This window comes from Anastrepha ludens, chromosome 6 (genome assembly GCF_028408465.1).
Source record: "Anastrepha ludens isolate Willacy chromosome 6, idAnaLude1.1, whole genome shotgun sequence".
Classification (NCBI taxonomy): domain Eukaryota; kingdom Metazoa; phylum Arthropoda; class Insecta; order Diptera; family Tephritidae; genus Anastrepha; species Anastrepha ludens.
In genome coordinates, this window is record NC_071502.1 from 80,663,266 (window position 1) to 80,685,004 (window position 21,739).

Below are 21,739 nucleotides of genomic sequence, written 5' to 3' on the forward strand. Positions count from 1 at the left end.
AATATTGGCTCTGAGCTCACAAATCGTCGCCGGCTTGTTACTGTAGACCAATGACTTCACTTAACCCCAACGAAAATAGTCTAGAGGCGTCAAATCACACGAGCGCGGCGGCCATTCGACCAGTCCATTTCTGGAAATAATGCGCTCATCGAACTTACTCTTCAACAAATCAATTGTAGCGTGTGCTGTGTGGCTTGTGGCCTCGTCCTGTTGAAACCACATGTCGTCTAAGTCCATGCCATTCAATTGCGGCCAAAAATAATCGTTTATCATGTCGCGGTATCGATTTCCATTCACAGTAACGTGGCGATCGTTCTCGTCAACGAAAAAATATGGTCCAATTACGCCGCCGGCATGTAAACCGCACCAAACAGTGATTTTTTCGGGATGCAACGGTGCCTCATGAATCACGTGTGGATTGCTTTCTGACCAGTAACGCATATTTTGCTTGTCGACAAAGCCATTGAGCCAAAAGTGAGCTTCATCACTGAAGATGAATTTTTGGAAAAAATCTGGATCAAGTAGCAGCAACAGAACGATTATTTTCATAAAAAATTTGCACGATTTGCAATCGTTGCTCAAGTGTGTAGCGTTCCATGATGAAATGTATACTAATGAAGTTTACAAATGATAAGCGAAAAATAAAAAATATTGTGTCGTTCGCCCTCCCTATCGGAAAAAAGTTGAAGCGCACCTATTAAAAACCCCTATATTAGGTGTTCTAAAAATTCTAACCATTTTTCGCTCTATGAATTAGTGAGCCAAATTTAACCATCGATGTGATCGGGTCATACGACGATTTAAAAGTGATATTAAGCGTCGAAACATATTTTGAGAGTTGTGCGTTTAATGAAGCGGGTAGTGTGTTACAGCGGTCCAAAACGGAAGTATAACAGATAAAAGTGAATACATTGTTCAGTGCCATTACGACCAGGGTAGAAACTCGGAACAGGTGGCCAAAATATGAGTGCTGTTCATGGACCCTCTACAGTATCGAGTTTGATAGCAAAGTGGTGATGATTTTGAGTTGGAAGAGTAGACACAACCTGCTAGGCCAATCGTTGAAAATGTCGGTTCGGAATATGAACACTTATATTACACAGAAACTGATGACTAGAAATCTGTTGCATAGGACTGATCTCAGGCAGAAAAACTGTTACAAAAGAGCATTTTGAATTGAATAGACGCCTGCAATTCCTTGCTGAAACGTAATCAAGTTGAACCTTTTTGTAGCGGATGGTCGCTGACGATAAAAATGGCTCACTTATAAGAGTAACAGCCGAAAAATATCGAGGTGAAATTGCGGTGAACTGGACCAAACGATCGCCAAAACCAAAAAAACGGACAATACGGGTTTGTTATGTGATTGGTGAGAATAGAAGGGAATCATCCGCTATCAGCGCTGTCATCGGGGCTAACAATCCATTTGGATCGTAACTATCAACAACTAACTGAATTGAAACAGGCGATCGATACTTATTACATAACACAAAATTTTTCCCCCTACAAACTAAGTTTTCAGAGTCATTCGAAGAGTAAAGAAATCTGAAAGAATTCTTAAAGAAAATATTAATGCCCTATCCAATGTTTTGCCGAATTTTATAAGATGACTAACTTTTTTTCTGACTCACTAAGAAAATGACCTCAGAGTTGCAGATACAGTACGCAAAGGTACGACGGCGCTATACTCCTGCGGAAGGCTCATTGGGGAAAAATGGGGTTTGAAACCCAGAATGTTAAAGGGGCTGTACGGTACTGCAATATGATGGAATGCCGTAGAGAAGGGCGTGAACATTAAAGGAGTTGACAGGGTCCAAAGAATTGCATCTGTTCTTATAACCGGTGCAATGTCAACCACAACATCGAAAGCACTATATGTGATATTAAACTTCTTTCCGGTAAACCTGCAGGCAAAGTACATTGCGCGAAGCTCGATGGCAGGGTGGGCGGAGGTGAATATTCCGAGCATCTGGGGATCTCCTTCAGTTTTCGGCTTTCCAACTACTGTAGTGTCTTTCAGGCTGAACTGATGGCAATAATGAAAGCCGTGACACTAGTACAGTGTGGTGCGATATTGGAGATGATATTCACATTTTCAATGATAGCCAGGAGGCGATAAAGTCAATCTCGAAGCATCACAATGGGCCATGAGCCTGAGTGTGTCCTACAATGGACAACCGCTTCAACCTAACTTAACCTAAGAAAATGACAATTTTTTACAGTTTCCGTTGCCATTCAAGAATAGTATGGAAAAATGCATATCTGTTTGATCTAATGACTTTCTTTGGAGTTGGCTGGCTATTCTCCTCAGTTCTCGTGGACAAATTTGAAGGGCAGTATTTTCGTTAAGAATTGTATAGAATAACTATGTAGAATACAATAGCCACTCAAGATTTTTTTGTTCTGCAGTCACAAATGCTAAGCTGTACAAGATATTCTTTAACATATTGGCCTTTGAATATACCTCAAATTTTATATTATTTGTCACAATCTGGAGGAAGACGAGAAAAGGTGCAGTAAAAAGACGAACTAAATGTGTATTTTTTTCAAAAATATTTTTAGCCATTTAAGTTTATTACATCCGGAAAATACTTTTCTTTTGTTTTTGTTACTGTTGGATATGCAAACGGTATGAATTAGATATTCGTAAGGAAATCTTTCAGAAAGTCGGCAAAATATTCTTAAAGAAATCTTTTAGCATTTTTCTTGAGAAATCTTACAAAAATTTCTTCACGAGCTCGTGTCACCCGACTTTCTCTCAAAATTTGTAAATAAGCCGTTTCAGTATTCGAAATGAATTTTTGTTACTCTTACTTATTTTGTTGAAATTGTTTAATCATTTAAACAATTTATTGCAGTTAAACAGTTTTTTTCTATGCTTTTTCCAACAAAGAAAAGTATTTTCTTCATTTTAAGCAAAATTTATATCCATGTATGATCATATAAAATAACTTCAAAAACAGGGTTCTGGTTATAAGATTAAATTTTATCATATCATACCATATCTTCTCCTATTCTATGTAACTGAGATTAAGAAATAAATGAATGTCATAGTAAAATTATTCTGTTGCCCTGTTAAACAAATATTAAATTGATTCACACAAATATTTTACATACTTTCGAGCGACACAAGTTTAACACTTTTCTAAAACATTCCCATCTCTCACTTTTGTATCTAAAACAGTGGTTGTGTTTTTAACTGTACTAACCACCTTCAAAACAAACAACGAATACTGCCTGCCTCTCCTAATTAAAGTACGTTGTATTTTGGAGGAAGATGAAGCTATTTCTGATATTTCTTTTATTTTTAAGAATATTTAGAGAACAAAGTTAAAGTTCCCATATACTTTGTTTTTGCTTTGCTATTCTGGTTGTCAAATCAGTAAAGTGAAAGTCAAAATATATGTAAAGTGAATGAGAGGAGGAGAAATCAGCTTACCTAATAACAGAGATGCTTATTAAATTGCCAAGAATGATAGAAACAAGATTGCGCCCTTCAGAGAGTGGTTGACGTCGCATTAGCTGAGTTGTGCAGTGTCGCCAACCATTTGCTCTTCGCAATAAACTTTTAAACCCAAATGCGAAAATTTTTAAGTTTTGTTTTTGTTTCTTTTTTTTATTTAAAGCTACCGAAACTGAAACTTAAAAAACAAAACTGTATTATTAACGAAATTAAAAAAGGTCACTCTGTGAAGATTTTAGTGTTAATAAAAATTGGTTGATTATTATAACATTTGATATTTTGAAAGTGGCAATTAAATTTTTTGTTCCTTTTAACCTATTGCTTCCGCTCCTCAATCCTTAATGGGCCATAGCATCAAGACGTGTATTCATAGGGTAGGAGGTAGGGCACAGGGTATCAAGAGTACCTTATCTTGTTATATAACATGAAATATAGCAAAAATGTTGTTCTCTTAACAAAAATCTCATCAATTAAATTGGACATAACCATAACACATTTATTTAAAAAAACGCACATTTTAAAGAGAATTTGTGTAAAAATTTGGTATTTTATTTTGTTTAAATGGGCATTTTAGTGCGGTTTTATTTCCAAAGCTAGGCAACACTACAGTGGCGAGAGAGAAATTTGACTGCTGTAAGGAGAAGAACACCAACAATAACAACAATCGCGGGCAATGCGTCCAGATGTTTAAAAAAGTAAACCTAAATAAAACTGAGTGAATTATTGAACAAATTTTTAAAAAATGTATATTTTACAAAATTATAAACATTACAACAGGCAAGAAAAATGTCATGAAGAAAGATCCAAAACTTCGAGACAAAATAACAAAAAAATGCCAAATCAAATATTGGTGCTAAAAGACGTCACTCATTGTCAAATTCGCTGAGAGCAAAGAAACGGTACAACGATATGCGCCATCTCATTATTCTTTCCATCATGTTACATTGCTAATCATGGTACAAATGGGGTTCTGAATAGGAAATATTTGCGCATAAACATTTGAACATATCGCTCTCCTCACTCTCCTTAAAGGCCTATACTACTTTCGTGAGAAATTTGTGATGCCAATAAAGAAATTCATGTTCGAAATTGAAAAATTTCCGGGCGAAACGCAAAGTTGAATCTGTCATGATTCAATAATAAAAGGTTGTGTAAAGTTTGACAATTAATTTCGAATGCTATAAGGAACGCAACTAAGTTCCCGCTGTTTGTAAATAGATGCCACCAGCAGTGTGCCCTAGTCGATTTTAACATAACCTAGAAGTCATGAACCAAGCTTAGACATATAGTAAACAAACTGTTTCTACACATTAGTGATTTCGTTTTGGTATCATATACTTTTGGTTTTGTGAATATGTCAGTAAAAGCAAACCCGTTAAAACCTACCTGGAAACACTCAAATGGGAAATCCTACCCCACCCGCCATATCCTCCAGATGTTGCACCGTCCGATTATCACCAGTTCCGATCGATCGCACATGGTTTAGCTGACCAGCAGTTCCATTCATATAAAGACATCAAAAACTGGTTTGATCCGTGGATAGCCTAAAGATGAACAGTTTTACCGCGACGGTATACGAGATTTACCAGAAAGATGGGAAAAAGTATTAGCCAGCGATGGGCAATACTTTCAATGATTCACTTGTAACCATTTTTTTAGAATAAAGTTGTATTTTCATCAAAAAAACATCGAGAACTTAGTTGCGCACCTAACACTTAATCCACTCACCATTCCCGTGGATTTATCATATACTTATATACGAGAGCGGTTCAATATGTACCCGTCGTTGACGACAGAGGGCGTTCCTGAGGGAAGTTGGTTGGGATAGGTTAGTTTGGATTTGGCAGCTATTCGTGATTTTCGCTAAGATGGAAAAAGAGCAGTATTGTTCGGTAATTCGCTTTTTGTTCTTAGATGGGAAAGGATGCGAGGAGATAAAAGCAAAGTTGTATGCTGTCTATTGGGACGCTTCGCCATCTATGACCACAGCGTCCGGAACGTTGGGAGAAGTGTATCTTTCTAAAATGTTTTGATGTTTTTGAAAACATGGTGTCTCCATTTTTAACACGGGTATTTATTGAGCCCCCTTGTATGTTTTTTTGTGCTGCCCTTGCTAGTTGTCTCGACAATAACAAGAAAAATGTTTCTCAAATTTGCTATGATTTTTTTCAGGTCTTAGATAGATAAATATCCTTAATCCAAAATTCGTAGTTTGACAAGGGATTTTCATAACCAAAATCATACATATGTATATGAAGTATAACTTAACTTAGTATTTTCAACTTAATTGTTAGATTTTAACCATGCTTGCCTATGGTTATTGCCCAATAAATTGTTTTGGTTAGGGCTTCCAACTTTTTAATCTGCCCCTCAGAAAGTATTTGACAGACCGTGAATTAGAATTTATTCAGTTTCACAAGACGTTACAAAAAGGATTTACTGTATTTGCATAGAAGCGTCAAACAAAAGATGGGCTGCCTCGGGCTCATTCCAGGAATGCAAAATTGCGATGGACAACTCCGCCCTCTTCAGATCTGGTCTGATCTCGAAATCGGTTGCCGAAAAGTGTTGCACGCAAACTTTTCCGCCTGGTTTCAATGAAGTGCCGCACGATTTTATCCACTATTTTCTTTCCCTTTTGTCTTTTGAGATATGGACAAACTTACCGCCTTCTTTTGCCTACGTTTTGTGACACAACAAAAACAGAATTACCTGCTAAATTTTTTTAGCAAAAGTCGTAATTTCTATGCTTTTGAGAACATTTTCTTTAGAATTTGCTCTGAAATAAACCGTAGATTTTCCGGATTTGTTAAGCAGCTCAAGTTGGCTGTCACAGGATGAAAATTACACATCTTACATCACCTTTAATTTTTGCTTCACGGTCAACAGTCTGCTAGCATGCAAAATTCTGCCTCATATTTGCCACGGCTGGCACTGCACTGTATTTGAAAAACATTTCATATCTATACTTTGTTGTGTTGACATACACGAAATGTGTTGATCGCAAGCGGTTATTCAAAAGAGGCCTTTTACGAGTTGTGCTTTTCCGAGCTTATTGTTGAAGTGAAACTTCTTAGGCGTCGATAGACGAGCGAGAATGGAGAGTAAAATTTCAAGGTCATGCAACGTTTTGGGTATTTTCGTTCCGCGAGAGAGAAAAAAGATATAACGTAGAGGAAAAGGAGAGAGAGGGCTATACCTTATATACATCTTACATACACTTTAAGCTATTTTTCCTGAGTTTTTCCTTGTGTGCTAATTTCTTGTGAGAAATTACACTGTCTATTTTTTGGCGGTTGTTCGTTGGTGCAAACTTTTAGGAAATATATTTTGGCGCCTACTTTTTGGCGTCATATTTTCTTGGTGCCTACTGCTTGGCGCGTTTTTTGGTCCCAATTTTTTTGACGTTTGTTTTTTTGGTGCATACTTTTTGGCACTTACTTCCTTTTCCATATATTTATATATATATATATATATTATTTCTCTCTTTCTCTCTCTCTCTCACATTCTCTCTCGGGTCTCTGTACTACGCTACACGCATTTTTCAATTGCTCTTCACTAGCTTGACAAGCTTGGCAAATGAATCAAAGCGAATCTATTAAAAGTGGTGTTGGTAAATCAGCTCATTTGTTTTTTTTTTCTTTCGCTTTGTCCATGTAGCTGTCAGCACAGAATAAAACAAGGCGAATAAATTTTTGTTTTCTACTTCACCAATACCTTGCCGTGACAATCAAACGTACAAAACATTGTTGTTGGTCTAGTGCCACTACCTTCAATAAATGCGCCTTGAAATGAGTAATTCAATAAGAAAGAAGAATTCAAAATGAAAATTATTAATTCATTCATGATTATTTTTTTCAATTTTGTATGTACATTTATTGAGAATAAAACGAAGCTATGAAAAATCTAAAAAACCCGGCAATAAGTTTTTACTACCAGAAACTCATTGACTTAGCGAACTAACCTCGTTCTTAAGCAACCTACGAAATTTCTCACTGGGTCAACAAAGACAAGTAAGGACAGGAACCGTTCTCCAACCTTTAATTTTTCCCTTATTCATTGCCGATTATTTGCGGTTATGTTAGATGAAAAGTATGCAAGAAAACGTGCCAAGCAGTGACGCGAAAAGAAAAAGGCGGCAACACATGCTACGGGTATATGCCACCGTACACAACGCAAAAAGCGAAAGGAAGCAGCAAGAGCAGCAAGCAATGGGAATATGAAATTGCAGCGAAATTGTTATCGCGTAAAATTAAAAGATACAAACTTGAAACAACAGCACAAAAAACAAGTTGTGAAAGGCATAGGAATGTGTGTGTGTGTGTGTACCTTATAAACCGGCATTATTGGTTAGAAGATGAAAGCAAAAAACAAGTCTTGAACATTTAGAATGATTGTAAGCCAACGCAGGAATGCATAAGTAGTTCCTGCAAATTAAAAGAAACAGAAGACCTAAAGGATGAAAACACAAACAACAATGAGCCATGCCGTGGTGGCAAATAAAGCGGGAGATGCAAATGGCAAGTGGCAATATCGTACAGACTCTGCTATAGATTGGAAGAGTGTATGCATATATGTATGTATGTATGTGCAAAGGGTTTTTAGGATCAACAATTTCCAGGCCACTGCTGCTGCAGCACTCTAGTCACACGCAGCTCACCTTAAGGCTATGAAGTTGACGCTATTTATGACCATGGCTATGGCGGTTGCATCGGCACTTGCTGCTCAGACAACAGGCTTAGTATTATCGGGAGGCAGTCTTAATTGCAACAACAATAATGAGAGTTACAAAACGATGCATCGTATGCCTCGCATGGCTTTGGCGCACGTGAAAGCCGACGGCTGTGGAGCAGATGTTGGCTGCTGGGCAACGTAAATAGGGAAAAAGCAAGGGTCTTTGAGGCAATCAATTGAATCGATCGCAAATACGAAAGCAACCGGCAGAAGGTAAACACAAAGGGCAGGGAGTCGATGAAGTACGGTTGGAGCACGCAACATAAAGTATTATGCATAGAACTTGTAAGTATGAACGCAGCTGTTGCTTGTGCGCACACGCATACAGTCTCCAATTTGGTCTTGCCATTGCTGCATTTCGTGCAAACACAAGAGCGCTGCACAGTGGACCGTCTGGAGCAAGTGAGGTGAAGAAAATTTCTGAGGACCTGTAAGTGAAAGAAAATACTTTTAATGTGAGAATGAAGTAAAATAACTGCATTTGTGTAGGGTTCTATGAATTTGTACGTCTGTACACCCATTTGCTTCTGCTATCTCGATGTAGATTAGTACCAATTATAAAAATACGATAGCTTCTCGGTAGTCAGGGAAAATAAGACAGGATAATATACCACGCCCACTTTCTTTGATGGACCTTAAATGTAAGCAAATATGAAATTTTCATAATTAATTAATCTAAACTGCCAAAATTTCGTAAAAGGAATGAACCAGAAAAAAGAAATACAATTACTTTTTTGAAAAATAGAGTTAATCAGCTTATCCCTAAACCCACTTATTCAGATTCAAGCGAACTTGGTTCATCCAAGCATAACCACAAACTCTAAAATAACGTCCACCTGCATTATAAAACAACTTCAAATTTTAATATTTCACAACTTGAATATCTTAAAAAATGTAGTGAACTACTGCCATTCTTTCAAGGTGTTGTTACTAGACCAACAACAATATTTTTGTACGTTTGATTGTCACGGCAAGGTATTGGCGAAGTAGAAAACAAAAAATTTATTCGCCTTGTTTTATTCTGTGCTGACAGCCACACGGACACGGCGAAAGAAAAAAAACAACAAATCAGCTTATTTGCCTATACCACATTTAATGGATTTGCCTTGGATAGATAGATAGAATTTTCTCTTCCGATTCGACACTAACAATGATTATAATAAAATAATAATAATAAAAAATTTGCGACAATGGCTCTGTGGTCATCTATCGGAAAACCATCAACACCTTCCCAAATATACGTGTCGGACTATTTTTAAAATTGGACATCTTCCTAAAACAATTACTAAAGTTTTATATTGCCCTCAGATTACAAGGCCTACATTTTAAATTTCTGTGACCTTCAAGCTCTATAAGGTCACAGGCCTGTATAAGGCCTTCAAAATCCACTTTATTTTATAATTATCAATATTCCTATTGAAATAACTTTCACCGATATTGTGATCTAATTCTTTATATATACGTAAGCCTTTAACACTGCTTTGCCATAATGTCTGTTTATTTTTCTTATGTAAATTTTGTAAAAGTAAATCAATATTTCCGTTCCACTTTCCTCTATTTTGAATCTTTAGGCTCCACTTAATCTTCAGTTATCACTATAAGGTGGGTAGGTAGGTTAGTTGGCATCACCTACACCGCATAAAAGTGCATCGGTAACCAGTCCCATATAAAAAAAATAAATAAAAAAAGTGAATTTTTTTTACCCTTGCAATTCGCTCTTATAATAATGTGAGTTAAATATGAAAAAATACAAAACAAGTATTGAAACCAAAAACGCGACTGCTTCCAATAACGCGATGGTGGTATCTCTTGGTGTAATATTGAAAACAAATTACAAAAAAAAATTAAATTTAAATTGTAACAGGTAAAAATGTATCAAAAAAAATGTTATATATCTTTACTTATATAATTGTAATATAGTAAAAATAAGCTTATTAAAAAATGCGTTCACTTAACTTTAACCAAATAATTTCCAGCGGTATTGTGCAAAACCCGCAAAGAATGAATTCCGCGGAAGGCAGAATTTTGGATAATCATAACTTTACCTAACAGTATAGGTAGGTGAGCCATGCATCATCAGAGCCTTGGTGCGGCTAGCTATAGGAGAAAATGTTAATATCCCCCTCACTCCCACTTTCCCTAAGCATTTTGCATGCCTGCTGGATCGCAAAGACTTCTGCCTGAAAAACATTAGCAGTATTCGGCAATTTTAAGGAGATGGATATATCGGCCGATTTAAAGAAACCCCCTGCTCCAAGTCCTGATTCCACCTAAAAGCCGTCAGGGAAGACAGAAGTGCCAGCTTCGACGCAGATTTTCCCCTCGCTCAAATTTTGCCTGCATAGAAAGATTGCCCTGCCACGACTTTCAAACTCCAGATACTTGCGGATACAGAGATTTGCCCAAAATTTCAGAGAAATACGGTGTTAACTGTTTAGTGTTATTACGGCCCTACGTTAAAATTGTCAGAAATTGGCACCTAACAGGGTAGTATTCAAGTAAATCTTGGAATTTCTCAACACTCAACGGAATATTTTGTTAAAACTACAACATTTTTGTCCACTTAACCTATACTGGGCAGACCACTGTGCGCTGCGACCACTTCAACTCTATTTCAACTTCATCGCCATAGTCACCAATTCCGCTGGAGTTATCTAATTTACAGCAATTGCCTAATCCATCAAGGATATCATGCATTTGCTTGCAGTTAGGGAGGCATGGACGTGTTCGCTAGTGTGGCATTCAAATGGAATTTCGAGTGCTGTCAATATGCAATAGCGCATTTGCCCCATATGCATATATGTATATAATATGAATGCCTCACATCGTTTGTCCAATGTGTTTGGGTAAGTATATGTATGTGTATGTATATGCGTGTGTATACTTCAATGTTTTAAAATTAAAATTTTTGAGGTTAAATTTATTTCGGATAGACTTATGAAGTGAAACAAAACAAATTCAATTTTATAGAAAACATATAAAATATGTTATGCTTGCATTGGGTTGAATAAACATAGTTTGGAAGCCTAACTAAACCACTTTTTAGTAAGGAAAACTTCTTATTAGGAAATATAATATATAATTCAAAATTTTAAGCAAATACAAAAAAGCAGCAAAGCTGTAAAAGTTGTACAATTCGAAGCATCAGAAAAATTCCCACGCATAGTATTTTTTCCACGTATCTCCAACCAGATCATCAAGAACACTGAGACTTATTTTGTGATACATGCTGAGGCCATGTAGAAGCATCACGTGAAGGTATGTGCTTCACCACTTGGTATCTTGGAGAGGCTTTTGCCTTCCTCAAACACCACTAGAGTATATTCATATATTCGTACGGCATTACTTAGCGAGCGCAGCCGCTGGGTTTGTTTGGTGCGGGAATAAATAGAACAAAGAAAAAATACTAACAAAAAATACTAATGTTTAAGAGCTTATCTTCGTGAAGATGTATAGATACATTAAATATTAAAATATAAAATTTTTATTTGTTACTTTATGTGTGAAATCATTTTAAGCAAGAGATAATAAATTTACCAAAAGCGCAACGAAACGCTTCGAGATGCTGGTTAGTCCGCGCGGAAACGGTCTTGAGTGCAAAGGGTTAATACCTCATAGTTCCATTTTTTTTTGCTTTTAAGATCGCAAAGACCTATTCACTTTGCGCAGAACCTTTCCCGCCACAGTTGCAGTCATCCTGTAGGCGATTACCACGAAAGATGTCGAGCCTGATGCACGCAGTTTGTTTGTATTCACCCATAGAAGGCTTTGCCTGTGAATTATCTACTGGTTCTCTTCTTCTTCTTAATTGGCGTGATAACCGCTTACGCGATTTTGGCCGAGTTTAACAAAGCGCGCCAGTCGCTTCTTTCTCGTGCTAACCGGCGCCAATTGGACACATCAAGTGAAGCCAAGTCCTTCTCCACCTGATCTCTCCAACGCAGAGGAGGCCTTCCTCTTCCTCTGCTACCACCAGCTGATACCGCAGCGAATACTTTCAAAGCCGGAGCGTTTGTATCCATTCGGACGACATGACCCAGCCAACGTAGCCGCTGGATCTTTATTCGCTGCTCTATGTCTATGTCGTCGTAAAGCTCATACAGCTCATCGTTCCATCACCTGCGATATTCGCCGTTGCCAACGTGCAAAGGTCCAAAAATCTTACGCAGAATTTTTCTCTCGAACACTCCAAGCGTCACTTCATCGGATGTGGTCATCGTCCAAGCTTCTGCGCCATACGTCAGGACGGGCATGATGAGAGTCTTGTAGAGTGTTAGTTTTGTTCGTCGAGAGAGGACTTTACTGCTCAGTTGCCTACTTAGTCCAAAGTAGCACTTGTTGGCAAGAGAGATTCTACATTCTATTTCAAGGTTGACATTGTTATCGGTGTTAATGCTGGTTCCTAAACAAACGAAGTCTTTTACAACCTCGAAATTATAACTGTCTACAGTGACGTGGGTGCCGATACGCGAGTGCGCCGACTGTTTGTTTGAAGACAGGATGTACTTCGTTTTGTCCTTGTTCACCACCAGACCCATTCGCTTTGCCTCTTTATACAGTTTGGAGAAGGCAGAACTAACAGCGCGGTTGCTAAGGCCGACGATATCGATATCATCGGCATACGCCAACAATTGTACGCTCTTATAAAATATTGGTATCAAACGGCTCGGAGAGATAAGTCCACGCAAGTGGGGAAAGTTACTGATCGCCATTCACTTGGGAGTGGCCAGGATGATTCTTCTGCATATGGTTCAAGTAGCTCACAACGTCCGGGATTAGCCCACGTATCCTCTGGGTAGCTTCCGAACACCCTTTCGGGAGTGAGCTAACGTGAGAAGGCGAAGCATTCCAGGATAGCGGGTTGTGCGCTGGGTTTGGGACCCGCCACTCATAAATCCTCCCCAATGAAAAGAACTGCAAAGCCTCGGATGAGAATTATCTACTGGTTATCCACTTCAAAATGTAAAGCCGATGAGCTAGACGGGAAAGGTACTATTCTTCAACTGGTCAGTGTTAAAAGTACCATTTGGGTACCTATGGGCATGAGCAAACTAGTAATCAAAAACAACGTTATCCAAGAGGCCAATAGACAATGGAGAGATGAAGACACATGCCTAACAGCTGGGTTACTATGGCCGCAAATAAATAAGAAAACAACAAAGAAACTGATTAGCCTTTCAAGAGAGGATATCTCGAAGGTCGTGGCTTGTATAACCGGTCATTGGCTGTTTGACAGGCATTCCTTGAGACTAGCAGTTTTCTCCCATGAATATTGTAGCCGTTGTAGAGATGAGGAAGAGGAAGAAGCAGTTGAGCACTTTCTTTGCAATTGGCCAGCCTTTGCTAAAATCAGAGCAGGTTTTCTAGGCAGATACTTTTTCAATTCTCTTGTGGAAATGTCTTGCATGGAGATGGAACAGAGCCCGCGCTTCATAAGAGCCACAAAATTGTTCCACGAAGAATAATAAATGTGGTTGCCGTGTCGCACAGGGTTATCACAGCGGACCTGTAAGGTCTAACTGAGTTGGTCGTACAGACTGACTACCCCTATAACCTAACCTATCTACTTGGTCCAAGGTGGCATTTTTTAACAAGGGGGTATGTTGTTATCTGTTTTAAAACTGGTACCCAAAGCACAAAGCTTCTACTATTCCAGAACTATAACAAATGGCAGTGACTTTGATGCCAATACCCGACACTTATTTGCTTGACAAGAGGACATACTATACTTCGCGTTGCCCTCGTTCATCATCAGTGGGATCATATTTTCGTATTTATTTACGCTCTGGCGTCTAAGATTGTAGCCGAGTGATGTAGCTCCGCTCGAATTAGGTATTTAATAACAGATTACGGAAATCACGCGACAGAGAATCACGATTTTCTAAACTTTATTCGCTGTTAAATGGCTCGGTGCAGTGAATATCTAATCAATGGTACATTCCCACAATCAATTCACAGTCAGCTTTTTTAAAAAATAGCGCGTAAAAACGTCGCCATAGTGAGAAAAAGGCGTAAAAAGTGAAAAAGTCGAATTTTCAGGGAGAATACAAGGTGACATGCACAATTAATCACCCTATCGAAAGATTTATAATTTTTGCAAATGGCGTCGTACGTCAATCATATTTGACACTTGTGAAATGGACAGCGGCAGTATTTAAACAGACAAGCAATGAAGCGCCTAAAGGTAAAAATAAGGATTTCCAGTAATAAAGGTTATTCTCAAACAAAATCGGAGCATGCAGATATTTAAAAATTTTCTTAAGAAACATATAAACCATGTAGAAGTCTACTTTATTAATCCCGTTAAGAATTTGAAAATCGATTGATAAGCAACTAAGTTACTAAGACTATGTGCGGAAAGATGGGTAAAAACGATTTTAAAAGATTTTTAAAAACCCGTTAGTTAAGATTTTGTTGGTGTTTGGCAAATTTCAAATTTCGATTACTGTTTACTCGATAAAGCCAACAACGCAAAAAATATCACTATTTTTGGGTGTCGCGCCGAGCTGTCCTTCTCATAACGCTTTGTTTTATCGTGTAAAGTTATACATCTGTATAGTTAGCAAATGTCAAAGATGACATAAAATTACTCACTATTGACATCTAGGCGTCACTTTTCAAAAACCTTCACGTTTGCTAAACTTTCCGAAATGTTCTCGGTAAAAAAGCTGATTAGACCTTTTCTATCTAATTTTACCAATTTTTGTTGCAAATTTCGCGTTCGTTAGCATTTTGGATACTCTTGCTGATGCTCTCAATTTTTATTGCTGGTTGGTGATGACTAATTTTCTTAGACCACCTTCATTCAGGGCAACTTTTCGTGGTGAAACTTTGCGAATTATCTTTGATGCTTTCCATTTCAATTCAACCGGGCTATTCGGGACATGTTCTTCGATTTCGATGTAACTCAAATATGTTGCTCTCTGGTCAAAATAATGAGACACGTATTTTTTTGTTCGCCCGAAAAAAATTTTTTCAAGAGTTATCGGCAATTTTGTTTTTTGGCTCAAAATCGATTTTTTTTAATTATATAAGGACTTTTTTTTTTAAATGCTAATAACTTAGTCAAAAATGAACCGATTTTAATGATTCTGGAAGCGAAAAGATTGTCATTACTTACACGAGTGACATCATGTAGAAACAATTGCAAAAACGTAGTTGAAAATTTTTTATTTTCCAAAAAACAAAAAGTGCGAGAAAGGTTTTTTACTCAAAAACTCATTCCTCATAAACGAATCATTTTAGCTCAATTGAAGTTTGAGGTGCCATCTTGATTTGGAAAAAGTTATAAAAAAAAAAAATACAGTTTTTGAAATACTGAATTTCGAAAAAATTTCAATTTTTTTTCTTTTTTGCTAAATAAAAAATGTTCAACTACTTTTTTGCAATTGTTTCTATAATAAGTCGCTGGTGTAAGTAATGACGATCACTTTGAGCCCAGAATTATTAAAATCGGTTCATTTTTGACTATGTTATGCGCATTTAAAAAAAATGTTTTCTTATATAATTAAAAAAAATCGATTTTGAGCCGAAAAACAAAATTGCCGATAACTCCTGAAAAAAATTTTTTTCGGGCGAACAAAAAAATACGTGTGTCATTATTTTGACCAGAGAGCAACATATTTGAGTTACATCGAAATCGAAGAACATTACCCGAATAGCCCGGTTGAATTGAAATGGAAAGCATCCTTTTTATGTTGTTCGTGACATTCAAACTGGGCAACTCCTACACTGCAACCGAAAAACGAAAACACTAAGCGAGCAACTCGATGCCCTTCAATTTTTTCCGTCACCTCCTCCAACAATGATTCTAATAAATATATTTGTGTGCATATTTGAACGTGCGTAAGTATGTAAACTTTCCACCCTTCCTTTTGAATATTCATTGTGATCAGCTAATGCACTACAAAATTTTTAAAACGATGAATATTAAAAAAATACTAACACACTCGCCTTCGACAGCTGCCAATGCAGGCAACTCCAATACGAAGGATTGAATTCCTCTTCTCTACCACGGCATCCTGGAACTGCAAAGCTACAAAACCTGCACGACAAAACGACAAAAGAGAGAAAAACGAGCGAGTGCACTTGAAAGAATACGAAAGTGTACAATGAAGAAAAAACCACCAATATAAACTACAAAATACAAATAAATAAAAATAGTTATGAAGCCCTCAAGCAGCAAAATCTGCAAATCGGTAGGTAGAAGTTAAGGCAAATCGAAGTACATATATGCAGCCAAGGTACATGCATTTATAAAAAATACAACACTAACAACAATTTGGTACTTAAATGAAGCCAAGCAACAACACGAGCCTCGCATTCTGTTCGCTGAGCAGCCCGGCGTAAGCGCACGTGAAACTATCTCACATAACACTTTTTATATGCGCATGGCACAGGCGCGCCACCGATGATAAGCTGCGCAACGTCAGCAAGAGCACAATAGAAGTATATACATACATATGTATGTATATAGGGAGTAGGGATAGAGGCAAAATGTAATGTGAACATGCAATGAATTTCAAAAATAAATAAATAAATGCACCACCGGCACTACCAAATTACATATAAACATACTTAGTTTTGTAAATATGTATGTATGTATGTTTAAATGGAAGTGAGCACATAGACATGTACTCATCCATATGCACATACATACATACATACGTATCTACATGTACCTGTACCACACTCACTTTTCCATTTGCTCACCTACCGAAGAACTCACCAAGTCAATTCAATGTTATGGACAATATAAGTACGTATGTTTCTATGTGTGTATGTATATTTATATATATGTATGTGTATACATATCGATAGCAACAAAACTACCAAACACATTGGGAATAAATTTAGCACAACAGACATGCATTGCTGAGCTCTGCTGAGCCGAACTGCCTAAACAACTGCCTCACTGACTATCTGGCTTGGTCGTTAACGTGCTTGGCAGCCAAGCCTGCTGCCAGGCAGATGATCGAGTAGCTGCCGATGTACGAGTACATGTACATATGTATGTATATGGATGTGGTTGCTGCCAGAAGGGAGCGAAGGAAGCGGCGACGTTTGTTTTACTGACGCGTTCAGGTCGAACACGTTCTGACAAAGGCGCGCAACCGCAGTTGCGAAGGGATATGCGCGCCGTGTAGAGCTACGCGAAACTTAGATCGGACGAGCGAGCGAATGCGTTGTTATAAAAGCTAACGGACTATTATGAAAATATCCTCTTTATTGGAATGTTATAAAACAGTATACAAGAAATATTTAAACAAATTTTGTGGATATGAATATTTAAGATCCCGAAATCATTCCAATCATACTTAACCATATACATATACGTTTGTATGTATGTATATAAGTGAAGTGCCGCATCCTTTGGTGAAGCCACAAATGTTTGCAGGAGTTAGCACAACAACAACTAGAGTGAACAACTCGTGCTGCTACTTAAACATTCGCCGCATTTGTGAGATTCGTTTCGGAGGCTATGTCGTGCGCATCGCAGCCGCCTACTGTTCGAATGCGCAAGTGAGTGAATGAGTGACGCATGCGCGAGTGCAAAAACTACATAAAACTCGAGTAAAATAAATAACAAAACCCACATACATACATACATATATGTATATATATATAAATAACACAACGCAAAGGTATTCCAATAACAAAACGATTGAGCGGTTTTCTGCCTGTGGGAATGGTGGCAGCAGAATAGCGACAGCTGCTATTTTTCGATTTCTTTAGATAATTTAACTGTATGTGTTTAAAAAGTGCATATTCACATACATAATTACTTACATAACGGCATACGAAAGCAACAGCAGATGTATAAAGAAATTCAATGCGAGTCTAATAATAGTTTAAGCGATTCCAACTACAAAAATAATTATAACTATGTGAAGTGCAGCGAAATTCAAAAAAATTAATCCAATTGGAAAAATATCAGTGTTTGCATATTAAAAAATATTTTGCATAAAGTCCAATAAGAAGCTGATTTTTAACTTCACCAATACTTGGCCATTTATGGGTTTCTGTATTTAAGTTCTACGAAATTGGGTGAAGAGTTGTGTGTGTGTTTTTTATGTCTGGCAGTGAATGCAACTGCTTTATAAAAATAAATTTCTGGTAATTTCATTAAAATCCAGTGTATTGCGGTTTTCCGATTGTATTTTCGTATTACCAGTCTCTAAAGTGCTAGTGAATAGTTCAAAATGTCCCACTGCCTAGAGCGACACCGGTTGTGCAGGGCACTTGCCAACTTCTCAAGCACAAACAATAGCATATTAATAATCATTATCACAGTGTCCATGTATCTGACGACGCTGCCGCTAGCAACTGCACTGCATGAGCACACACATGCGCACCAACGCCATCATCACCACCAGCAGCACGGCGGCGTTGCGACAAATTCCACAGCCCCAGGCGCAGCTACACATGCCGCCAGCAGCAGCAACAGCACCACCAGCACAGCGTCCAGCACCGTTCCGATGACGGGCATTCATCACACCAATTGGCGTCGCATCGAAATGATGGATGCCAATGGCCTTTACTGGCTGGAGTGGTGGCTGAAAGGGTCCACATCGAAGGAGATATACTTTCGTGCTACCGCCAATACGCGCGGCTTTATTGGAATCGGGTTTGCGCGGAAGAGTGCGCGCATGGCCAATGCCGATCTGGTATTGCTGTGGGTCGATGATCACACCGGCAAAGCTAATGCACTGGTGAGTTTACAACACTCTAACATTCGGTACTCATAATGACATAGATATTTCACTTACACTCGTATATTTGTTCATTAGAGAAGACATTCTAAGGAGATCAAATTAAAATTGTTTACGTAGGTGAATCTTCAATACTATCACAAAAAATAAATAACTATAACGTGCAATGCTGTTAAAAGCTCGTTAATTAATTTCAATAGTCAAATGAAAAATAAGCACATAAGAGAGGCACACAAGCACACTTATCGAAGTCCGCTCGAGACTCAAGTAAAGTACAATCTGCTCAACTATCGGAAGTATGTATTTTTTCAGATAGTCAAGCAGCTATTTTAGCCTTAAAGTCACCTATATCCAATTCAAAAATCGTCAGAAAATGCAAAGAAGAATTTAATGTATTAGCGCACACCTGGCCTATCAACATAGAAGGAAATGAAAAAGCTGATGAACTGGCAAGATCTGGAGCATCCTATAACGATGAAAAGCAGTATAAATAGGCTGTCCCCAAGGAGTTCGCAAAAAGCAGATCTTTTCGCTATTCCAGAAGCAGGCCGTTTGCAGATGGACTAACAAGGATACCTGCAAAATTACTAAACAAACGTAGCCCAATTTCAACAAATCTAGAACTGACGAGTTGTTAAGAAAGCCATGAGCAGACACATTCAAAATTGCGTCAACAATAACCGGCCACTTAACTTTGAGAGACCATGGGGAGAAGATGGAGTGGTTGTACAACGATAGATACAGAAGTTGCAATTAAGAAGAATCTAAAGAAACGGTATTTCACTACCTGTGTGAGTGCCCAAATCTGGGTACTCTACGGCATAGAATGCTGGGCGAATTCTCAATGGTTAACTTGAAAGAAATTGCAGAAAAGAAAATAGGCAGGCGCAGATTCGTAGTCAAATCAAGATGGTTAGACTAATAAAAAGCAGCGGTTTTACAAGTGATGTATCAAAATGACATTTTTGTGCTAATTGGGTCTGGGCTGTGTCAATCAGACAGCACCTCCACCACCAACAGCTCCCCAATCTACTCGAAAAACAAAAAGTATGAAAGTATTCTTCAACATACTTCGTCCAACATTCAATTTGAACTCTCCAAATAAATCGACTACTAATGGACTTCAAAATATGGCACTTCTTTCAACGCTGACCTCTTCATTTGACCCAAATCTCTTACCGCCGACCCAAACCTTCATATCAACAGAATCTGCTGGATAAGGAGGTATTTCATAATTTTTTACATCTCTGCACCTCTTCAATGTAGTCGATCTCAATAAATGGCATCCTAAAAATAATTTCACCATCGCCTTGTTGACCGCTGAGCCTACTTCGATTTCGATTAATCACTAGAAGTCCTTGACCTCTTGTATGTGTAGTAAATCTAATTTTCGAAACGAAACGGTTTCATGTAAACTAGTTCGGATTACGACCGAACATCGCACATTCCTTTGAAGTTGTAAGATGATAACAAAATTTGTGATATGTATTTTTGTAACGCTGATATTACATTCGCATCACGCCGTGGATAGTACTGTTCCGATATCGCCACACGTTAAAAGTATCAGAGAAAAGTAATCGATACTTACTGGTATCTTTGCTATTTTATAAAGAGTTGCAAATGTGACTTTAAGATCTTCCCATTCTTCTAGCGGGTTTCTCTTTAAATTGATAACGCCATATATCTCGAAAAATCGCCAGTATTTTTTTTTTTGCGTATTTTCCAATCACGAGACCTCAGTGTTGTAACAAGCTCTCTGATCTTTAGACGGCTTTTGAATAAGGAACGGAGTCTGTGAAGTGAGTATATTTGAATCTAGGGTCCAAAGCTGTAGCTATAGCAATGGTTCTATGGCACTTTATTTGGCCGAATCGTTTTTCCAGCTCCAAAGTACAAGTATTGCCAAACCACTACATCACAATTCATATAATTTGAAACCAAAACTTCTTCAAAGGAAAGCAAGTTGGTACTCTAACTGCGTTCTCACAGTCACCTGAGTGACTAGCGAGAAGTGTTCGATTACAAAAAGTACTCAGTACTTTTAATAAAAGTATCTAATATTTGCCCGTAAATACTCGCATCGAAACAAAACTAGCTATGGATTGTGTCGAACATTTTTAGTGGTGACCTGAATATTCAGCGTTGTACGTGTATAACCGTAACGGTTTTCAGGAATAACGGTTTTCAGGAGTAACGGTTTTAGAATAAGAACTAAAACTAAAGAGTTTTAGCGTTGGAAGTATCCAATGCCATCAATGAAATAATATTTTTATCTTCCATTTCTTTTCAAAAATTAAAACGTCAAAATTCTTTAGACAGTTTGAACTTTTATAACTATTTACATATGTATGTATGTATATACTTAACCGAAAATAAAATTCTTGTACACTTTAACTTAAAAATTGTGGGATTTTTCCATGATTCAATAATAAAAGGTTTGCTCAGTAAGCAGCTTTCTCATTCACTCTTGACAAATCGGCTAGAAATTTTGACTAAAAGTGAAGGAAAAGTAAAATTTGTAGAAAAAACATTTCATTTTCAAAATGGACTGTTTACGAGCAACAACTCGCTCAAGAGTTTTCATCGGTATGTTCCGATTAAGTCAGGACATGATAGAGTATTTGACACAATCCGAGATCGAGATGAAGAATTTACAAAGCTTTATTTCTTATGATGTGGTGATTTAAACGGAACTCATGTTTTGCAAAGAGCTAGCGTTTGCTAAAGAGTTACAGCAGGGAGAATTATTGAGTACTCCCGACGCAATCGATTACATTGCAGACCTCATTATAAAAAGTTGGAAAAACTTGTTTCCAATGAGCCCACCTTC

General features: G+C 37.7%; 1 protein-coding gene across 1 annotated transcript in view; it reads left to right on the forward strand.

Annotated features, from left to right (window-relative positions):
- The first annotated feature begins 17,329 nt into the window (after positions 1–17,329).
- LOC128865648 (MOXD1 homolog 1) overlaps positions 17,330–21,739 on the forward strand; it is a 96,126-nt gene continuing 91,716 nt past the window's right edge. Inside the window, exon 1 of the mRNA XM_054105880.1 lies at positions 17,330–18,909. Coding sequence (XP_053961855.1) covers positions 18,400–18,909 — 510 coding nt within the window. The 5' untranslated portion in view covers positions 17,330–18,399. The remainder of the gene's footprint in view (positions 18,910–21,739) is intronic.